Source organism: Hylobates moloch, unplaced genomic scaffold (genome assembly GCF_009828535.3).
Source record: "Hylobates moloch isolate HMO894 unplaced genomic scaffold, HMol_V3 SCAFFOLD_6, whole genome shotgun sequence".
NCBI lineage: Eukaryota > Metazoa > Chordata > Mammalia > Primates > Hylobatidae > Hylobates > Hylobates moloch.
Window position 1 is genome coordinate 66,643,791 of NW_026652281.1, and position 21,404 is coordinate 66,665,194.

The 21,404-nt window shown below is 39.5% G+C and overlaps 1 protein-coding gene across 1 annotated transcript in view; it reads left to right on the forward strand.

Annotated features, from left to right (window-relative positions):
* Nucleotides 1–21,404, forward strand: part of ACOT12 (acyl-CoA thioesterase 12) — a 64,300-nt gene that overhangs the window by 12,181 nt on the left and 30,715 nt on the right. The window contains exons 3-4 of the mRNA XM_032156929.2: nucleotides 10,355–10,415; nucleotides 18,316–18,417. Of these exons, the coding sequence (XP_032012820.1) occupies nucleotides 10,355–10,415; nucleotides 18,316–18,417 (163 nt within the window). The remainder of the gene's footprint in view (nucleotides 1–10,354; nucleotides 10,416–18,315; nucleotides 18,418–21,404) is intronic.

Genomic DNA, 21,404 nt, shown 5'->3' on the forward strand with positions numbered 1-21,404 from the left:
ATGTATATACACATTAATTAGATTCAGAATAACAGCACCAATATTATCACTAACAAATGAATAGAGAAAGTAGTTTAAGATTATTTATGCAGTTTCTTTCTCAAACTGTATCTCATCTGGTACAGTCAAGTCACTGTATTTTGAAGTCATTTGAAATAATCCTTTTCCATGTGGTTAAGCTACTGACTTCATACATTCTTTTTTTTTTTTTTTTGTACTTTAGGTTTTAGGGTACATGTGCACAATGTGCAGGTTTGTTACATATGTATCCATGTGCCATGTTGATTTCCTGCACCCATTAACTAAGTTCATTTATTTAATTTGCTTTTTATTTTGTAGGAATGACTTTTATTTTCATTTAATTTTGTTTTATAGTTTAAAATATCTACAGGTACCAGAGTCAAATCTGGAAAACAGACCCATTTCACCCTGGGGAATCTGGCTTCTCCCTACCTTCTATCTAGGCCCCTCCCTCTCTTTCTATGTAACCTTTATTTATTTTTGCCTTATCCTTCTTTTTTTTTAATGTAAAGAAATATTTATATGTATCCATGTTATTTTAAAAATAAATTTCAACACACTATGTATACTCTTCTCCACCTCACTTTTTTCACTTAAAAATGAGGTGGAGAAAAGTATATATAGTGTATAAAGTATACACTGTAAAAGTATATAGTATTTCTATCTAGAAAATCACTCCATACCAATATGCAGTCATGTGCTGCATAGCAGCATTTTGGTCAGTGACAGTGGTCCCATAAGATTTTAATACTGGCCGGGTGCAGGGGCTCATGCCTGTAATCCCTGCACTTTGGAAGGCTGAGGTGGGTGGATCATCTGAGGTCAGGAGTTTTGAGACTAGCCTGGCCAACATGATGAAACCCTATCTCTACTAAAAATAGAAAAAATTAGCTGGGCGTGGTGGCACACACCTGTAATCCCACCTATTCGGGAGGCTGAGGCAGGAGAATCACTTGAACCCGGGAGGCGGAGGTTGCAGTGAGCCAAGATTGCACCACTGCACTCCAGCCTGGGCAACAAGAGCAAAACTCCATCTCTTAAAAAAAAAAAAAAAAAAAAGATTTTAATACTGCATTTTTACTGCATCTTTTCTACATTTAGCTATGTTTGGACACACGAATACTTACCATTGTGTTACAGTTGCCTACAGTATTCAGCACAATAACATCCTCTACAGGTTTGTAGCCTAGTAGCAATAGGCTATACAGTATAGCCTAGGTGTGTAGGAGGCTATACCATCTAGATTAGTGTGGGTACACTCTATGATGTTTCCACAACAACAAAATCACCTAATGAAGCACTTCTCAGAACACATCCCTCTCATTAAACTAGGCATAACTGTAAGTAGATATTCATCATTCCTTTTAATATCTACATAGTACTCCATTGTGGAGACGCACTACATTATTCAACTGGCCCTCCACTGATGAACATTTATATTGTTTCCAGTCTTTTGCTATTACAAATAATATTTCAATTTGTAGTCTTATGCAGATGTATGTTTGTATTTTTGCCAGTATATTTGTGGGATAGATTTCTTTCTTTTTTTTTTTTTTTTTTTTTTAAGACAGAGTCTCACTCTGTCACCCAGGCTGGAGTGCAATGGCATGATCTCGGCTCACTGCAACCTCTGCCTCCCAGGTTCAAGCGATTCTCCTGCCTCAGCCTCCTGAGTAGCTGAGATTAGAGGCACGTGCCACCATACACAGCTAATTTTTGAATTTTTAGTAGAGACAGGGCTTTGCCATGTTGGCCAGGCTGGTCTCGAACTCCTGACCTCAGGTGATCCACCTGCCTCACCCTCCCAAAGTGCTGGGATTACAGGTGTGAGCCACCATGCCTGGCCTTTGTGGGTTAGACTTCTAGAAATAGGATTCCTGAGTCAAAGGGTAAATGCATATGTCGTTTTATTAGACATTGCCAGATTCCTCTCCAGAGCAGTTGTTATGTAGGTTTTATCAGTTTTCAAACTTATAAAATTAAGGGTTAATAAAACTGTGCCAGAAATTTAAATTTGTTCCTATTTCTAATATAGGAATTAATTGCTTAAATAAATATATATGTATGTATTATTAAACTCTTTCTTTACCTCCAGTTTTTCTGCCAAAAAATGCTACAGATTATGACAGGTATGTAGAGTAATAATACGTGCGCAAAGGCTTTAACCAGATGCGGTCACTCTTCTAGGTAAACCCAACTAGTTCATCTTGTAGACTGTCTTTAATATATCTGGGCCAGATGCACTGGCTCATGCTGTATCCCAGCACTTTGGGAGTCCAACGCAGGAAGATCGCTTGACCCCAGGAATTTAAGGCTCCAGTGAGCCATGATTGAACCACTGCACTCCAGCCTGGGTGACAGAGTGAGATATGTGTATCTGAACAAGCCTCTTTACTATGATTAAAATAGTATGAATTGCAATTATTTACCAGAAGCCTGAGTAGGGTAATGTTGTCAAAGCTTTGGAGCCAGATAAGACCAGGGTTTGAACTCTGATCCTGCCAGTCACCTTCTAAGGCCATTTCCTGATGGGAATGAAATGGGAATGATAATGCCCACCTCATGGGGTTACTGCTCAGTGAATGACGTGTTGTTAGATTATGATACAAAGCATTTAGCATGGTGCTTTATTTTTTTATTATTATTATACTTTAAGTTCTGGGGTACATGTGCAGAATGCACAGGTTTGTTACGTAGGTATACACGTGCCATGGTGGTTTGCTGCACCCATCAACCCATTATCAACATTAGGTATTTCTCCTAATACTAACCCTCCCCTAGCCCCCCACCCCCTGACAGACCCCGGTGTGTGATGTTCCCCTCCCTTTGTCCATGTGTTCTCATTGTTCAACTCCCACTTACGAGTGAGAACATGCCGTGTTTGGTTTTCTGTTCTTGTGTTAGTTTGCTGAGAGTGATGGTTTCCAGCTTCATCCATGTCCCTGCAAAAGACGTGAACTCATCCTTTTTTATGGCTTCATAGTATTCCATGGTGTATATGTGCCACATTTTCTTTATCCAATCTATCATTGATGGGCATTTGGGTTGGTTCCAAGTCTTTGTTATTGTGAACAGTGCCTCAATAAACATACGTGTGCATGTGTCTTTATAGCAGCATGATTTATAATCCTTTGGGTACATACCCAGTAATGGGATTGCTGGGTCAAATGGTATTTCTGGTTCGAGATCCTTGAGGAATCGCCACGTTGTCTTCCACAATGGTTGAACTAATTTGCACTCCCACCAACAATGTAAAAGCATTATTTTCCCACATACTGTCCAGCATCTGTTGTTTCCTGACTTTTTAATGATTGTCATTGTAACTGGCGTGAGATGGAATCTCACTGTGGTTTTGATTTGCATTTCTCTAATAACCCGTGATGATGAGCTTTTTTTCTTATGTTTGTTGGCAGCATAAATATCTTCTTTTGAGAAGTATCTGTTCATATCCTTCGCCCACTTTTTGATGGGGTTTTTTTTTCTTGTAAATTTGTTTTAAGTTCTTTGTAGATTCTGGATATTAGTCCTTTGTCAGATGGATAGATTGTAGAAATTTTCTCCCATTCTGTAGGTTGCCTGTTCAGTCTGATGATAGCTTCTTTTGCTGGGCAGAAGCTCTTTAGTTTAATTAGATCCCATTTGTCTATTTTAGCTTTTGTTGCCATTGCTTTTGGTGTTTTAGTCATGAAGTCTTTGCCCACGCCTATGTCCTGAATGGTATTGCCTAGGTTTTTTTCTAGGATTTTTATGGTTTTAGGTCTTACGTTTAAGTCTTTAATCCATCTTGAGTTAATTTTTGTATAAGGTGTAAGGAAGGGATCCAATTTCAGTTTTCTGCATATGGCTAGCCAGTTTTCCTAACACCATTTATGAAATAGGGAATCCTTTCTCCATCACTCGTTTTTGTCAGGTTAGTCAAAGATCAGATGGTTGTAGATGTATGGTGTTATTTCTGAAGACTCTGTTCTGTTCCATTGGTCTATATATCTGTTTTGGTGTCAGTACCATGCTGTTTTGGTTACTGTAGCCTTGTAGTATAGTTTGAAGTCAGGTAGCATGATGACTCCAGCTTTGTTCTTTTTGCTTAGGATTGTCTTGGCTATTCAGGCTCTTTTTTGGTTCCATATAAAATTTAAAGTAGTTTATCCAATTCTGTGAAGAAAGTCAATGGTAGCTTGATGGGGATAGCATTGAATCTATAAATTAGTTTGGGCAGTATGGCCATTTTCACGATATTGATTCTTCCTATCCATAAGCATGGAATATTTTCCCATTTGTTTGTGTCCTCTCTTATTTCATTGAGCAGTGGTTTGTAGTTCTCCTTGAAGAGGTCTTTCACATCCCTTGTAAGTTGGATTCCTAGGTATTTTATTCTCTTTGAAGCAATTGTGAATGGGAGTTCACTCATGATTTGGCTGTTTGTCTGTTATTGGTGTATAAGAATGCTCATGATTTTTGCACATTGATTTTGTATCTTGAGACTTTGCTGAAGTTGCTTATCAGCTTAAGGAGATTTTGGGCTGAGACGATGGGGTTTTCTAAATATACAATCATGTAATTTGCAAACAGAGACAATTTGACTTCCTCTTTTCCTATCTGAATACCCTTTCTTTCTTTCTCTTGCTGATTGTCCTGGCCAGAACTTCCAATACTATGTTGAATAGGAGTGGTGAGAGAGGGCATCCTTGTCTTATGCCAGTTTTCAAAGGGAATGCTTCCAGCTTTTCCCCATTCAGTATGATATTGGCTGAGGGTTTCTTATAAATAGCTCTTATTATTTTGAGATACGTTCCATCAATATCTAGTTTATTGAGAATTTTTAGCAGGAATGGGCTGTTGAATTTTATTGAAGGCCTTTTCTGCATCTATTGAGGTAATTATGTGGTTTTTGTTATTGGTTCTGTTTATGTGATGGATTATGTTTATTGATTTGTGTATGCTGAACCAGCCTTGCATCCCAGGGATGAAGCCGACTTGATTGTGGTGGATAAGCTTTTTGATATGCTGCTGGATTCGGTTTGCCAGTATTTTATTGAGGATTTTTGCATCGATGTTCATCAGGGATATTGCCCTGAAATTTTCTTTTTTTATTGTGTCTCTGCCAGGTTTTGGTATCAGGATGATGCTGGCCTCATACAATGAGTTATGGAGGAGTCCTTCTTTTTCTATTGTTTGAAATAGTTTCTGAAGGAATGGTACCAGCTCCTCTTTATACCTCTGTTAGAATTCGGCTGTGAATCCATCTGGGCCTGGACTTTTTTGGTTGGTAGGCTATTAATTACTGCCTCAATTTCAGAACTTGTCATTGGTCTATTCAGAGATTCAACTTCTTCCTGGTTTAGTCTTGGGAGGGTTTATGTGTCCAGGAATTTATCCATTTCTTCTAGATTTTCTAGTTTATTTGCGTAGAGGTGTTTGTAGTATTCTCTGGTAGTAGTTTGTATTTCTGTGAGATCAGTGATGATATCCTCTTTATCATTTTTATTGTGTCTATTTGATTCTTCCCTCTTTTCTTCTTTATTAGTCTGGCTAGGGGTCTATCTATTTTGTTGATGTTTTCAGAAAAACAGCTTCTGGATTCACTGACTTTTTTGAAGGGTTTTTCGTGTCTCTATCTCCTTCAGTTCTGCTCTGATCTTAGTTATTTATTGTCTTCTGCTCACTTTTGAATTTTTTTGCTCTTGCTTCTCTTGTTCTTTTAATTGTGATGTTAGGGTGTTGATTTTGGATCTTTCCTGCTTTCTCTTGTGGGCATTTAGTGCTATAAATTTCCCTCTACACACTGCTTTAAATGTGTCCCAGAGATTCTGGTACATTGTGTCTTTGTTCTCATTGGTTTCAAAGAACTTATTTATTTCCGCCTTCATTTCATTATTTACTCAGTAGTCATTCAGGAGCAGGTTGTTCAGTTTCCATGTAGTTGTGTGGTTTTGAGTGAGTTTCTTAATCCTGAGTTCTAGTTTGATTGCACTGTGGTCTGAGAGACTGTTTGTTATGATTTCCGTTCTTTTGCATTTGCTGAGGAGTGTTTTACCTCCAATTATGTGGTCGATTTTAGAATAAGCACTATGTGGTGCTGAGAAGAATGTATATTCTCTTCATTTGGGGTGGAGAGTTCTGTAGGTGTCTATTAAGTCTGCTTGGTCCAGAGCTGAGTTCAAGTTCTGAATATCCTTGTTAATTTTCTGTCTCATTGATCTGTCTAATATTGACAGTGGAATGTTAAAGTCTCCCACTATTGTGGTGTGGGAGTCTAAGTCTCTTTGTAGGTCTCTAAGAACTTTCTCTATGAATCTGGGTGCTCCTGTATTGGGTGCATATATATTTAGGATAGTTACTCTTCTTGTTGAATTGATCCCTTTACCAATATGTAATGTCCTTCTTTGTCTCTTTTGATCTTTGTTGGTTTAAAGTCTGTTTTATCAGAGACTAGGATGCAACCCCTGCTTTTTTTAATTTTTTTTATTTTTTTATTTTTTTGTTTTCCATTTGCTTGGTAAATATTCCTCCATCCCTTTATTTTGAGCCTATGTATGTCTTTGCATGGGAGATGGGTCTCCTGAATACAGCACACTGATGAGTCTTGACTCTTTATCCAATTTGCCAGTCTGTGTCTTTTAACTGGGGCATTTAGCCTGTTTACATTTAAGGTTAATATTGTTATGTGTGAATTTGATCCTGTCGTTATGATGCTAGCTGGTTCTTTTGCCTGTTAGTTGATGCAGTTTCTTCCTAGCATCAGTGGTCTTTACAATTTGATATGTTTTTGCAGTGGCTGGTACTGGCTGTTCCTTTCCATGTTTAGTGCTTCTTTCAGGAGCTCTTGTAAGGCAGGCCTGGTGGTGACAAAATCTCTCAGCATTTGCTTGCCTGTAAAGGGTTTTATTTCTCCTTCGCTTATGAAGCTTAGTTTGGCTAGATATGAAATTCTGGGTTGAAAATTCTTTTCTTTAAGAATGTTGAATATTGGCTCCCACTCTCTTCTGGCTTGTAAGGTTTCTGCAGAGAGATCTGCTGTTAGTCTGATGGGCTTCCCTTTGTGGGTAACCCAACCTTTCTTTCTAGCTGTCCTTAACATTTTTTCCTTCATTTCAACCTTAGTAAATCTGATAATTATGTGTCTTAGGGTTGCTCTTCTCAAGGAGTACCTTTTTGGTGTTCTCTGTATTTCCTGAATTTGAGTGTTGGCCTGTCTTGCTAGGTTGGGGAAGTTCTCCTGGATAATATCCTAAAGAGTGTTTTCCAACTTGGTTCCATTCTCCCCATCACTTTCAGGTATACCAATCCAACGTAGATTTGGTCTTTTCACATAGTACTATATTTCTTGGAGGCTTTGTTTGTTTATTTTCATTCTTTTTTCTCTTATCTTGTCTTCTCACTTTATTTCATTAAGTTGATCTTCAATCTCTGATATCCTTTCTTCTGCTTGATTGATTCAGCTATTGATACTTGTTTATGCTTCATGAAGTTCTCATGCTGTGTTTTTCAGCTCCATCAGGTCATTTATGTTCCTCTCTAAACTGGTTATTCTAGTTAGCAATTCCTCTAACCTTTTTTCAAGGTTCTTAGCTTCCTTTCGTTGGGTTAGAACATGCTCCTTTAGCTTGGAGAAGTTTGTTACTACCCACCTTCTGAAGCCTTCTTCTGTCAATTCATCGAACTCATTCTCCATCCAGTTTTTTTCCCTTCCTGGCAAGGAGTTGTGATCCTTTGATGGAGAAGAGGCATTCTGGTTTTCGGAATTTTCAGCCTTTTTGAACTGTTTTCTCCCCATCTTCATGGATTTATCTACTTTTGGTCTTTGATGCTGGTGACCTTCAGATGAGGTCTCTGAGTGGATGTCCTTTTTGTTGATGTTGATGCTATTCCTTTCTGTTTGTTAGTTTTCCTTCTAACAGTCAGGTCCATCTGCTGCAGGTCTGCTGGAGTTTGCTGGAGGCCCACTCCAGACCCTGTTTGCCTGGGTATTCCCAGCAGAGGCTGCAGAACAGCAAAGATTCCTTCCTGTTCCTTCCTCTGGAAGCTTTGTCCCATAGGGGCACCTGCCAGATGCCAGCCAGAGCTCTCCTGTATGAAGTGTCTGTCGGCCCCTACGGGGAGGTGTCTCCCAGTCAGGATACACCGGGGTCTGGGACCCACTTCAGGAGGCAGTGTGTCCCTTATCAGAGCTCAAACGCTGTGCTGGGAGATCCGCTGCTGTCTTCAGAGCCATCAGGCAGGGACATTTAAGTCTGCTGAAGCTGCGCCCACAGCCACCCCTTCCCCCATGTGCTCTGTCCCAGGGAGATGCTGCCTTTTTTTCAGAGATGCCCTGCCCAGAGAGGAGGAATCTAGAGAGGCAGTCTGGCCGGAGCAGCCTTGCTGAGCTGTGGTGGGCTCTGCTCACTTCGAACTTCCCGGTGGCTTTGTTTACACTGTAAGGGTAAAACTGCCTACTCAAGCCTCAGCAATGGTGGACGCCCCTCCCGTCACCAAGCTCGATCATCCTAGTTTGATCTCAGACTGCTGTGCTGGCAGCGAGAATTTGAAGCCAGTGGATCTTGGCTTGCTGGGCTCCGTGAGCATGGGACCTGCCAATCGAGACCACTCGGCTCCCTGGCTTCAGCCCCCTTTGCAGCGGAATGAATAGTTTTGTCTCGTTGGTGTTCCAGGTACCACTGGGGTATGAAAAAAACACTTCTGCAGCTAGCTCGGTGTCTCCCCAAATGGCCGCCCAGTTTTGTGCTTGAAACCCTGGGTCCTGATGGCGTAGGCACCGGAGGAAATCTCCTGGTCTGCGGGTTGCAAAGACCATGGGAAAAGCTCAGTATCTGGGCCGGAGTACACGGTTCCTCCCAGCACAGTCCTTCATGGCTTCCCTTGGCTAGGGGAGGGAAATCCCCCGACCCCTTGCACTTCCCTGGTAGGGCGATGCCCCACCCTGCTTCGGCTCACCCTCCATGGGCTGCACCCACTGTCCAACCAGTCTCAATGAGATGAACCAGGTACCTCAGTTGGAAATGCAGAAATCACTCCCCTTCTGCATCGATCTCACTGATAGCTGCAGATTGGAGCTGCTCCTATTCGGCCATCTTGCCAGCAAATCCCATGGTGCCTGATTTACATACAAAATTCAATAAAGAGTAGTCATTGTTATTAGTATGGCCACAGTGAGAAACATTAAATTTCATTTAATTAATGACAGGGATTTTTTATTGTTAATGAATTATCAATAATTCCTTGGTAATCTTTTAGACTTTATCTATTTACATCCCAGCATCTCAAGGAAAGGTTGGTCTCCTTGAAGTCAGTAGTTTTGTCTTATTCATCACTGTATCCTTAGACCTGGCTTAATGCCAGGACTACTCAGGAAAATGCCAATTAACTCAGTAAACATTAGTGAAATGTATAAGTCAGAAAAATAAACGATGTTTTTAGGAAGTTTGAATTGAAGAAAAGAAAAACATCTTGAGATAGAATAGGTTTGAGAGAAAGATTTTAGAAAGGAGAAGCCTTGAGCATTGTCATAGACTGATGGAGAATCAGGGAAGAGGCAGAGATTGAAGACAGAAAAGAGGATACAGCTGATGAAGCAGAGCCAACAAGGGAGGGGACAGGGCCACTGGAGGATGGGACCAATGGCACAGGTAAAGAAAGAGATTAGGTCTCGAGAGATCCCGCTTTCCCTGAAACAGAAGAGCAAAGAGAAAGGTGGAAATGCAGTTTAACTTTGAAGTTAAGGAAGAAAAATCCAGGGGGCTTCTCTTGGGTAACCTCTTACCTTCTGCTAAGGGGAAGTGATTAGAGCTGACTGAAGGGCCTGAACACAAAAGTTTTGGAACAACTTCAGGTTACACGATCGAAGTTTCAATAATAGTAGGAAGTGAGTAGACCACCTAGCATCATTGAGGGCCCATACAAACCTACTGAAGCTGATCAGTTTGCTTGCTTGCCTTTTTTTGTATTTGTCCATTTACGCATTAACTAACATTCAAAAATAAATATCAGCTGTATAGATTTGCTAGTGTATTTTCCTTAACTTCTCTTGGGGAAACAGCTGCTGTATAGTCAGTATGTGTTGCAGATTTGGAGTCATGTCGCACACTATCTCTGCAAAGGCTCTTTTCTGTTTAAATATTGGTGGTCCGCTAACACTATAAGTGTGGTTTACAGTAATCGGCCTTTGTTTTTAAGTGTTGTCTTTTTCCATTATCATTAACCTGAATTTCCCGTGCATGAACATTATCAGCATAAGGTGGAACTGCTTTATGGCATGCATTTAAGTAATCTTTAAGTCTGATCTGAAATGAAATGTGCTAAAACTACTGAGGTTTTTTTGTTTGTTTTTCCCTAGAGTTGGACAAGTTATAACCATCAAAGCAAAAGTTACTAGAGCATTCAGCACAAGCATGGAGGTAAGAGGCACCTTTTCAAACGTCTGCCTGTTGGTGCTCACTTCTTCATTGTTTACAAAGGGTAGAGCAGGAGGCCTAGACTAATATTTGGAGTCAATGAGATTCTCTATTTCAGAAGGCTCTGGAATGTGTAGTCAGGTCACAGGTAAATAATAAGCAGCGGATATTTCCACTGTTTCCCAGCTAAAATTCAACATGGCCAGGCATGGTACCTCACACCTATAATCCCAGCACTTTGGGAGGCTGAGACAGGAGGATCACTTGAGGCCAGGAGTTCCATACCAGCCTGGGCAACATAGCAAGACCCAATCTTTAAGGAGAAAAAAAAAATTAGCCAGCACAGTGGTAAGTGCCTGTAGCCCTGGGTACTTAGGAAACTGAGGTGGGAGGATTGCTTGAGCCCAGGAGTTTGAGGCTACAATGAGCTACGATTGTACCACTACACTCCAGCCTGGGTGACATAGCAAGACTTTGTCTCTTCAGAAACAACAACAACAACAAAAAAACCCAACACATTTCAACATGATACAATACACTATTTCTACATAGAAGGATATACAGAAAGTAAACCTGAAAGAGAAAAGGACAGTCTTAATTCTTTATAAAGTATGGATTTTATTTCTTAATTATGCTGACTCTACTATTATTCTAATTCTATTTGTTCTCCATCCCCTCACCCTCTGATAGAAACTAGTCCCATGATTAACTAGTTTTTGAAAAGCAGGATAACTGGACTTTAGTAAGAAGGTAAATTTAGAAGATTTTTCTTCTGCATCCACTTGATTTTATTTTCTTTACCATTGTGAATACTGGATTCTCGGGGGCTCTTGAGATCTCTATTCAGGTAAAATTAGCAGGAAAGGAGTTGCTGGATCTCATATTGCACCTTCCAGGTTGCTCAGGATCAGTCCCTTCGATCTCTGGGCATGAAGACATGGAAGAGCTTGTATTCGTTTGCTAGGGCTGCCGTAACAAAGCACCACAGACTGGGTGACCTAAACACAGAAAAGTATTGTCCCACGGTTCTGGGAGCTAGAAGTCCTACATCAAAATATGGGCAAGGATGGTTTCTCTGAGGGCTGGAGGGATAATCTGTTCATGCCGCTCTCCTATCCTCCCATGGCTGCCTGTAGTCTTTGGTATTTCTTGGCTTCCACTGCATCACCCGATCTCTGCCTTCATCTTCACATGTGTTCTCCTTGTGTGGGTGTCTGCTTCCAAATTTCCCCTTTTTATAAAGATATCAGCATATTGGATTAGGGGCCTGCCCCACTGCAGTCTGGCCTCATCTTAACTAATTACATCTGCAACAGCACTATTTCCACATTTACATTCTGAGGTACTGGGGGTTAGGACATAAGAATTTGGAAGGGGGAACACAGTTCAACTATAACAACTGTTTTGACAGTAACCATGCCCTTGGTGATAGCTTTACCCTGATGTGGTCACTTTCTTTTTTTTTTGTTTTTGTTTTCGTTTTTGAGACAGAGTCTCACTCTGTTGCCAGGCTGGAGGGCAATGGCAAGATCTCGGCTCACTGCAACCTCCGCCTCCTGGGTTCAAGTGATTCTCCTGCCTCAGCCTCCTGAGTAGCTGGGATTACAGGCGCATGCCACCACTAATTTTTGTATTTTTAGTAGAGATGGGGTTTCACCCATGTTGGCCAGGATGATCTCAATCTTCCGACCTCATGATCTGCCCACCTCGGCCTCCCAAAGTGCTAGGATTGAGCACAGGCGTGAGCCACTGTGCCCGGCTGATGTGGTCACTTTTTAGCAGTATCCAAATAAACAGAATACAAAGCACTTGAAGAAAGCAGAAAGGAAATGCTCATGAAAAAACAAGCTCTGTCAGCGAGTGATGTTTCTGGACACTGTTTATTCAACTGCGGGGCTCTTAGCCTTTGCACACAGGAGCCTCTGGGCTTGGCCTGTCTCCTGAGGGCCACACATTCTCCTAATAGACAGTCCAAATATAGATAAAAGCTCGTTTTCATTTCTCGTTTACCTCCTCTTCCCTGAGACAGGCTAGAATTTCTAAAGGAGGCTTATCTAAAAGCTAAGAAAACAAAAATAAAACCCAGTGAGTTTGAAACCACAGATTTCTGATGCTAGGGAAGGTAAACCCTAGCCTCCACTGACCTTCCAGGCCCGATCCACCATGCAGAATTTTGTTTTCTTTCATCCTCTGCAAATCATGACCAGGCAGCCTCTAAATTTTGTCATACTTTCTACCACTTGGTAGAAATTTCTTGGATTTTTTTTCCCTAAACCTAGATGCCAGCTAAACATTTTTATTTTTACTTTTTCAAACTGGACATGTCCTTTAGCGTCATCCTGTTCAATTTCAGTTTCCTGCCACAACTGAGGCCAGCCCTCTGCTAATTTGCTGAGCAGAAATAAATGACTGACTTCTCCCTGAATCCAAAGCAAGCAGGAACTCTACTCTATGCCAAACCCACTTCCAGGGGATTCTCAGACTCTATCGATCAGTCTCTTCCCTCTTCCCCCCTCTGGAAGGTGTGTGATGCATTACTATTAATAGATGATATTGTCTCATTTGCACTAAGAGCACATTATATGAGGGTGAGTTTTTTTTTTTTGTCCTTAGAATATGTCTTTAAAAATCAGTTTTATTGAGATATAATTTACAATATTAAAATTCTCCCATTTTAATTATACATTTTGCTGAGCTTTGACAAAGTTATACAGTTGGATCACCACCACTGTAATATACAATGTTCCCATCACTACGCGAAGCCCCTTATGCCCCTTTGCAATCAGCTCCCTCAGACCCCAGCTTCTGACAACCACTCATTTACTTCAGGTCAGTACCCTTTTTTTTTTTTTTTTTTGCCCTTTACTGTATTTTGTATAAATGGAATGATATAGTATATATAATCTTTTGTGTCTAGTTTATTTTACTTAGCATAATATATTTGATTTCTGCTATTGGCTATTATATCATTCTCATTCTATTAATTTTGGGTTTAATTTGCCTTTCTTTTTCTAGTATCTTAAGGTAGAATCTTGGGAAATTGATTAAACTTTTCTTTTTTTCAAATACAAGCATTTAAGATCATAAAATTTTCTTCAATGTATAGCTTTACCTGCATCAAAATATGTCCTTTTTTTCTTGTAAATTCTTCCCTGACCTCTAGTCTGTCTAGATGTGTGTTGTTTAATTTCCAAATCTCTGATGATTTTTCCAGATTTATCTTTGTGTTTTTGATTTCTAATTTAATTCCTTTGCAGAGAGAGAACATAATTTGTATAATTTCAATTATTTTAAATTTATTTAGACTTTTTCAATGACCCAAAATATGGACTGTTTTGGTGAATGTTCTATATGTGCTTGAAAAGAATGTGTTGCTTATAATCAATGAAGTATTCTGCAGATGTCAATTAGCCTAACTCGATTCATAGCATTGTTCAAGTCTTCTCTATTATTATTATTATTTTTTTTTTTAGATGGAGTCTTGAACTGTCTCCCAGGCTGTAGTGCGGTGGTGTGATCTTGGCTCCCTGCAAGCTCCACCTCCTGGATTCAAGCGATTCTCTTGCCTCAGCCTCTCAAACAGCTGGGATTACAGGTGTTCACCACCACACCCAGCTAATTTTTGTATTTTTAGTAGAGACGGGGTTTTACCATGTTGGCCAGGCTGGTCTTAAACTCCTGACCTCAGGTGATCCATTCACCTTGGCCTCCCAAAGTGCTGGGATTACATGCGTGAGCCACCATGCCCTGCCAGGATTCTTAACTCTTCCTGATGTTGTGACCCTTTTATCATTATGAAGTTTACCTTTTTATCTCCGCTTTTTGTTTTGAAATCTACATTGTCTGGTATTAATTTAGCCAGACAAGCTTTCTTTGGTTTAGTGTTTTTTTCCCTATCATTTTTCTTTTAATCTGTCTTTTTGTATATGTAAGTGGGTTTCTTATAAACAGAATATATTTTGATGCTATTTTTTTATTTATTCTAACAATCTCTGCCTTCTACCTGGAGTGTTTAAACTATTTACATTTGATTATCTATATGGTAGAGTTGAAATCTGTCATCTGGCTGTTTGTCTTCTATTTCTTCCATCTGTTCTTTGTTTCTTCCTGTCCCCATCTTTTCCTGCATTTTTTAGAGCAGAGTAATTTTTAGTAATCCATTTTATCTCCACTGTTGGTGTTTTAGCTATACACATTTGTTTTGGTTTTAGTGTTTTTCTCAGGTTTGCAATATGACTACTTAACTTATCTGAGACTACCTTCAATAATATAATATCCCTCTGAGTATAGTGTAATAACCTTATAACAGTATACACACTTCCCTTCCCATGTCCCAGCCTTTGTGCCATTATTGTCATGCCTTTTACATGCACATGTGTAGGAGGTAAACCCTACAATACATAGTTATTATTTATGTTTTAAACAGTCAATCATCTTTTAAAAAGAATAGAAAGGAAAAGAAGTATTTTATATATATACCCACATATTTGCCATTTCTGGTGTTCTTTATTCTTTTGTGTATTGTGTATCTCCAGATTTCTCCCTAGTGTCATTTTCCTTCTGTCTGAAGATATTCCTTTAGCATTTCTTTTTCAGCTTTTGTTCGTGTAAAAATGTCTTTGTTTCATCTTCATATTTAAAAGATGTTCATATTCAGTAGGTATAGAATTCTAGCCTGGCAGCAGAATTATATAAATTATGGTATGCCTTGGGTTTTTTGAGCTACTGGATCTATGGATTTATAGTTTCTAAGAAATGTGGATTTTTTCAGCTATTTTATCTTCAAGCTTTTTTCCTATCTGTTGTGCTCTCTCTCCTTTTGGACTTTAGATAGACTTCTTGTTAGTGTTCCACGGGTCACTGATACTGTTCTTTTTTTTTTCTTTCAGGCTTCCTTTCTCTTCATGCTACATTCTGTGTAGCTTCTTTTGTCATCTTTAGCTTCACTGACTTTTTCCCCTGCATTAACTAAACTGCTGTTAATCTTATCTGGTTTGTTTTCTATTTCAGATGTATTTTTTTATCTTAGAAAGTCCCACTTTGATTTTTTCATATTTTCCATTCTTTCCTCATTATTTTCATCTTTTTCTCTATATTAGGAGTCAGCAAACTATGGCCTATAGACCTGTTTTTATGAAGAAAAATTTTTTGGAGCACGGCTATACCCATTCATCTATGTTTTGTCTGTGTTGCTGTCACAGTACATTGAGAGAGTTGAGTAGTGGCAACAGAGTCCATGTGACCACAAAACTTAAAATATTTACTATCTGGCCTTATCCTTTAAGAAGATGTTGCTGACTCCTGTTACAAATCTCTGAGTTCAGGGTGCCTATATTTAATTGTTGTTTTAATATCCTTTGTTGTTATTCCATCATTTGTTATCTGTTGTTTTATTTATATTACCTTTCACCTAATAATTTTCTTGCATCTACTATTTTTTACTCGATGCTGAACATTGTGAATTTTATATTGTTTAGTGCTGGCTTTTGTTATATTTCCTTAAAAAGCAGTGTCAGACTTTTCCTGGCAGGAAGATGTTGTTACTTGCAGATTGGTTTGAGCCTTTAAAGGTATGTTTTAAACTCTTCTATGGAAGATTTAGAATACTCTACTTTAGGGCTACTTTAGCCCCTCTTATAAGTTGGGATCTTCTGTTATGTCTGTGAAGGTGTTCTATATTCAGTGAAATCTGGCTGGAGAGAACTCGAAAGATCCCCAGCTGTGTGTGAGTTCTTGGAACTGTCCATGTTACAGTTTCCCAGGAATTGCTTGTTCCTCAGAAGCTGTTCTTGTCTGGGGTTTCACCCTGTATATGGTCCAGTTAGTATCAACCCAAAGACTCACAGGCATATTTCTGGAATTCTTTCTTTTTTTTTTTTTAGCTTCCTTCTCTGGTACTCTACCCCACAAATTTTAGCTCCATTCAATTCAGCAGAGTTAGGTTTTCCTTCTCTAACCTAACTGTAAATTACCTTCAGCCTGAGAACCTGGGAATGCAGTGCTCCTCTCATTGTTTTTCCCGCCTTGGGGATCACAGTCCTGTGTTGCCTATTTTCGTAGGCGTGAAAATAGATGCTTCCTATATTTTGCCCAGTTTTCTAGTTGTTTTCACAGGATGTAATTCCAATCGTACCTAATCTCTTATAACACAGTGAAATTCTCCCTGGCATATGTTTTTGAAACATTTGGTTATCACATATAACTAAGTTAACTCTTCTAGTAGAAGACAGTGGTTAGAACTTATTTTAACACTCCAGAATTGTTGCTTTGTTTTTACTGTTAGATATTTTATTTTATTTTATTTTTCGTTTGTCCATTTCTCTAAAAGCAGAAAGCTTCATGGGATTGAGGGTTGAGAGTTGGGAATAGATAGTTTAATTTTGGCTAATCACCATCTGGTTAATTTAGGATTTACCATGTAAATACTAATTTGCATTTATGAGTTGAGTGACTTAAAACGAGTCATGAGTTATAGATTATTGATTATTCTTTTTACATGGTGTACATGGTAAAGATACAGATACGGATATTCTTTATTGTTGATAACATAGTGCTGAGCTGTGCCTGAGATAGCTCATTATTTTCAGAAGATAGTATTACTCATCTGAAATATGTAGGGAAAAGGTTTATTAGCCAGAATCTAAAGAGAAGTCCCTGAGTTTACCGACACTTCTGCAAAGTGCAATCCTGAGGACCAAGCTTCAGAACTCTTCACACAGGGGGAAATCTAGCCCATTTTAGTATCAACATAAAGTGTCTCAGCTACCTTCTTATTACTCCTGAAAAATTAATCACAGAAACAAAGCTGTAAACACATGATGCAATTCTGTCCATGTTAGCTTGGTTATGAAACTCCGAGACTATGCTGCCTAGAGACATTTTAAAAAAGGAAAAAAAACTCTGAGAATAAAGGCTAAAAAAAGTTATGGTACATCTCTCTAGTGGTTTTATAAGGCAGACACCAATATCTTGTTTTCAAAAGCATATTTAGTAATCATGAAATTTAAAAGAGCTTTCATATAATGCCAAATTTTTAAAAATTGGAACAGGCAAGGTGCAGTGGCTCACCCCTGTAATCCCAGCACTTTGGGAGGCCCAGGTGGGTGGATCATGAGGTCAAGAGATCGAGACCATCCTGGCCAACATGGTGAAATCTTGTCTCTACTAAAAATACAAAAAATTAGCTGGGTGTAGTGCCGCGTGCCTGTAGTCCCAGCTACTTCGGAGGCTGAGGCAGGAGAATTGCTTGAACCCAGGAGGTGGAGGTTGCAGTGAGCCAAGATCGCGCCACTGCACTCCAGCCTGGTGACAGAGCAAGACTCCGTCTCAAAACAAACAAACAAAAAATTAGAACATAAAACTGTAAATACATTACAATAATTTTATATACACATGCATATACACACACACATATTTCATGTCATATGTATGTAATATAAAATGTATGTATATATTATGTAATACAATATTATATATGTGTATGTATTATGTGATATCATATATGTGTATATAATACATACAAAAAAAACGTATGGTATATATCATACGTTTATATATCATATATGATATATAAATAGAAAAAGCTAGAAGAAAAGTCACATAAAATTTAATAATTATTATCTCTGGGTGATGGGATTACTGATAATATATACTCTGGATAGTCAGATTCCATAAATTTTACATGGTAAATAAATAATTTTTATAATCGGAAAAAAGTTAATTGTCCAATGTTATAGAACATCACTGAAAGAATTCTATTGCTTAAAAATAATTAAAATTCTGGTTTCATTTTTAAAATGAAAGAAGGTAATGGTGCATACATATGACTAAATTTTGAATGCTGAAATCTGAACTGTTTCTGGATGGCCAAGAGTGTATTTATTAATCTTTTTTTTCATTTTAGATCGGTATCAAGGTCATGGTACAGGATATGCTCACTGGCATTGAGAAGCTTGTGAGTGTGGCTTTCTCCACATTTGTAGCCAAACCAGTTGGAAAAGAAAAGGTAAATTTTGTATGTGAAGATGTATCTAGCATGTAATTCAGGGACATAGTAACAATTGCATCAGAATGTTATAGAAAAAAAATGACATTTCTTCTTTCCATGAGATATACTTTCCCAAGATTTGTTATTCACCAATATTTATTGCAAAAGTTATCATTCTGTGGCAACATCAGAGGAACAGGAACTTTACAGAAAAGTACCTTAGAGAAAAGATGATATAGAAAGTTTGTAAAATACAAAAAAAATCCACATTGTTTTAAATGATCTGAAGGGCATATCAGTTTCTTTAAAATACTGCCTACTGGTTTAGCGCTTTTCATTTGTGGTCATATAACTCAAAATTGAGTTAAAATAAAATCTTTTTTTAAAAAAGCAAGAGCAATTTAGCAAGCAGTTGCATGTTATAGATTAACCATTGTTAATACCTGAAGGAAAATTGTCAACATTGCTGAGTTATTGAAGTTTAAAAATAAGCTTCTGGGCCTGTGGGGTGAAAACACCGTCCGAAGTGATACTTTGGCCTGATGAGCGTGCCTAGCCGGCTGCCTGGCCACGACCCAGATCCACTCGTCTGGAAGCTGCTGGAGATTTGCTCCTTATAATTTCTTGGCATTTTTTTTTTTCAGTGTCAGGGTGCCTGGAGGAGGGTCCCATTTAGTCTAAACACTGTGATAATTCAATCTGGAATATGAGTCTTTCACTCCAAGGGTCATCCCAGAGCTAGACAGAGTGGCTTCTCCTAGCTCTGCTCTGACGCAAGGAGGAGTCATCTTGGTCAGGTTGGTCTCAAACTCCTGACCACAGGTGATCTGTCCACCTTGACCTCCCAAAGTTCTGAGGTGTGAGCTATGGAGTCTGGCCTCCGCTCTCAGTCTAACATTAAACACGTTGCAAGGCAAATTCATATTGCCCAAGGGTGTTATTTTTCAAATGGAAGTTCATACCAGCTAATTCTGTTTTTTAAAATGCAGTTTTCTGGGCCATATCATGGACCTACTAAATTAGAATCACTAGTGTGGAATCTTGGAATCTGTACTTTGCCAAAACATCCCACGGAGCCTGTGTTCACTAAAATCTGAGACACTGAGATAGTCTTCCCAACCATTCTGTTTTTCCTGACATCACCACAAATCTCCAGACTCTTGGAAATGAGAGAATATGGGATGGGTGCAGGTGCCCGTATCTGAGCACAAGTGACAAAGGAATACACCTTGCAATCCCATTCCTTTGCATAGGGCAGCAGAGGAAGACCGTCATATTCCCCCTCCAGCCTCAGACTTATCACTCCAACTTCATGGATGTGCGGAATAAGAATATAATAGTCGGCTGAGCATGGTGGCTCATGCCTGTAATCCCAGCAATTTGGGAGGCCGAGGCGGGAGGATCACCTGAGGTCAGGAGTTCAAGACCAGCCTGGCCAACATGGAGAAACCCCCTCTCAACTAAAAATACAAAAAATAACTGGGTGTGGTGGTGCATGCCTATAATCCCAGCTACTTGGGAAGCTGAGGCAGGAGAATCACTTGAACCTGAGAGGCAAAGGTTGCGGTGAGCCGAGATCGCGCCATTGCACTCCAACCTGGGCAACAAGAGCAAAACTCCGTCTCAAAAAAAAAAAAAGAGAGAATATAATAGTCACACTTCAGTCCAATCTCTCTTGAGACTGGAGAACTGGTTTCTGAAAGTGGAAAGTCAGGTCCACTATGGTGCTAGCATAATTGGTTGGTTCAGATAACCTTAGTTATAAAGCACCTTTCCAGACTAACTTATTTCCTAGTTGCTAATATGCTGGTTCAGTAGCTCATCACAAAGAGACCCATGAAAAATCAGTGGTTTGGTTTGAACCCATAGGACTACTTGAATCTCTGCTCACAGTGAGTTTATTTTAGGATGAAAATATTTTGGTTCAAAGCATAATGTAGGCTAATTAAAAAATAAAAAAGAAATTGGCAATGATTAACCAGACTTAGTTCAACAATTGCACAGGCCAGATCATTGAAGGGACTTGCAAGACTCCACAGGGTACACTCACGCAAAGCCTTACTAAGCTAAAGCAGATGGTGCGGCAGGAGAAAGCAAGCACAGGCCAGCCTCCGAGAGGGTCGAGGTCTCCAGGCACAGCCATGCTGCAGGGGCCTTAGTCACACAAGATGTACTTCTACGGAATAGAAATCACCAAAACATATGCGAGGTATCTTGGTTTCAGGAGAACCAACACACAAGTTTACCAAGCAGTCTTGTATACCCTGCTAGTCACACAACTTAAACAACACTACAAAAATTGTTAAATCAGGCTGGGTGCAGTGGCTCACACTTATAATCCCAGTGCTTTGGGAGGCTGAGAAAGAAGGATTGCTTGAGGCCAGAAGTTTGAGACCAGCCTGGGCAACATGGTGAGCCCTCATCTCTACAAAAAATAAATATAAAAAAAATTAGCCAGGCATAGTGACGTTTGCCTGCAGTCCTACTGAGAGGATCCCTTGAGCCCGAGAGTTTGAGCTTACAGGAAGCTGTGATTACATCACTGTGCTCTAGCCTGGGCAACAGAGTGAGACCCTGTTTCAGGAAAAAAAAAAAAAAAAGGAGTTAAACCAGTGCATGCCATCAATCTACACATTCCTAACCAAATTCCACAAGGTAGTCCAGGGGAGTTTTGGACTTTAAGCAGCGTATTATCAATCACCAGCTTATTTCTTTTTTCTTTCTTTTTTTTTTTTTTTGAGATGGAGTCTGACTCTGTCGCCCAGGCTGGAGTGCAGTGGCATGATCTTGGCTCACTGCAACCTCCTTCTCCTGGGTTCAAGCTATTCTTGTGCCTCAGCCTCCTAAGTAGCTGGGATTACAGGTGTGCTGCACCATACCCGGTTACTTTTTGTATTTTTGGTAGAGACAGTGTTTCACCGTGTTGGCCAGGTGCAGTGGCTCACACCTATAATCTTGAACACCTGACCTCAAGTGATTCACCTGCCTCAGCCCCCCAAAGTGCT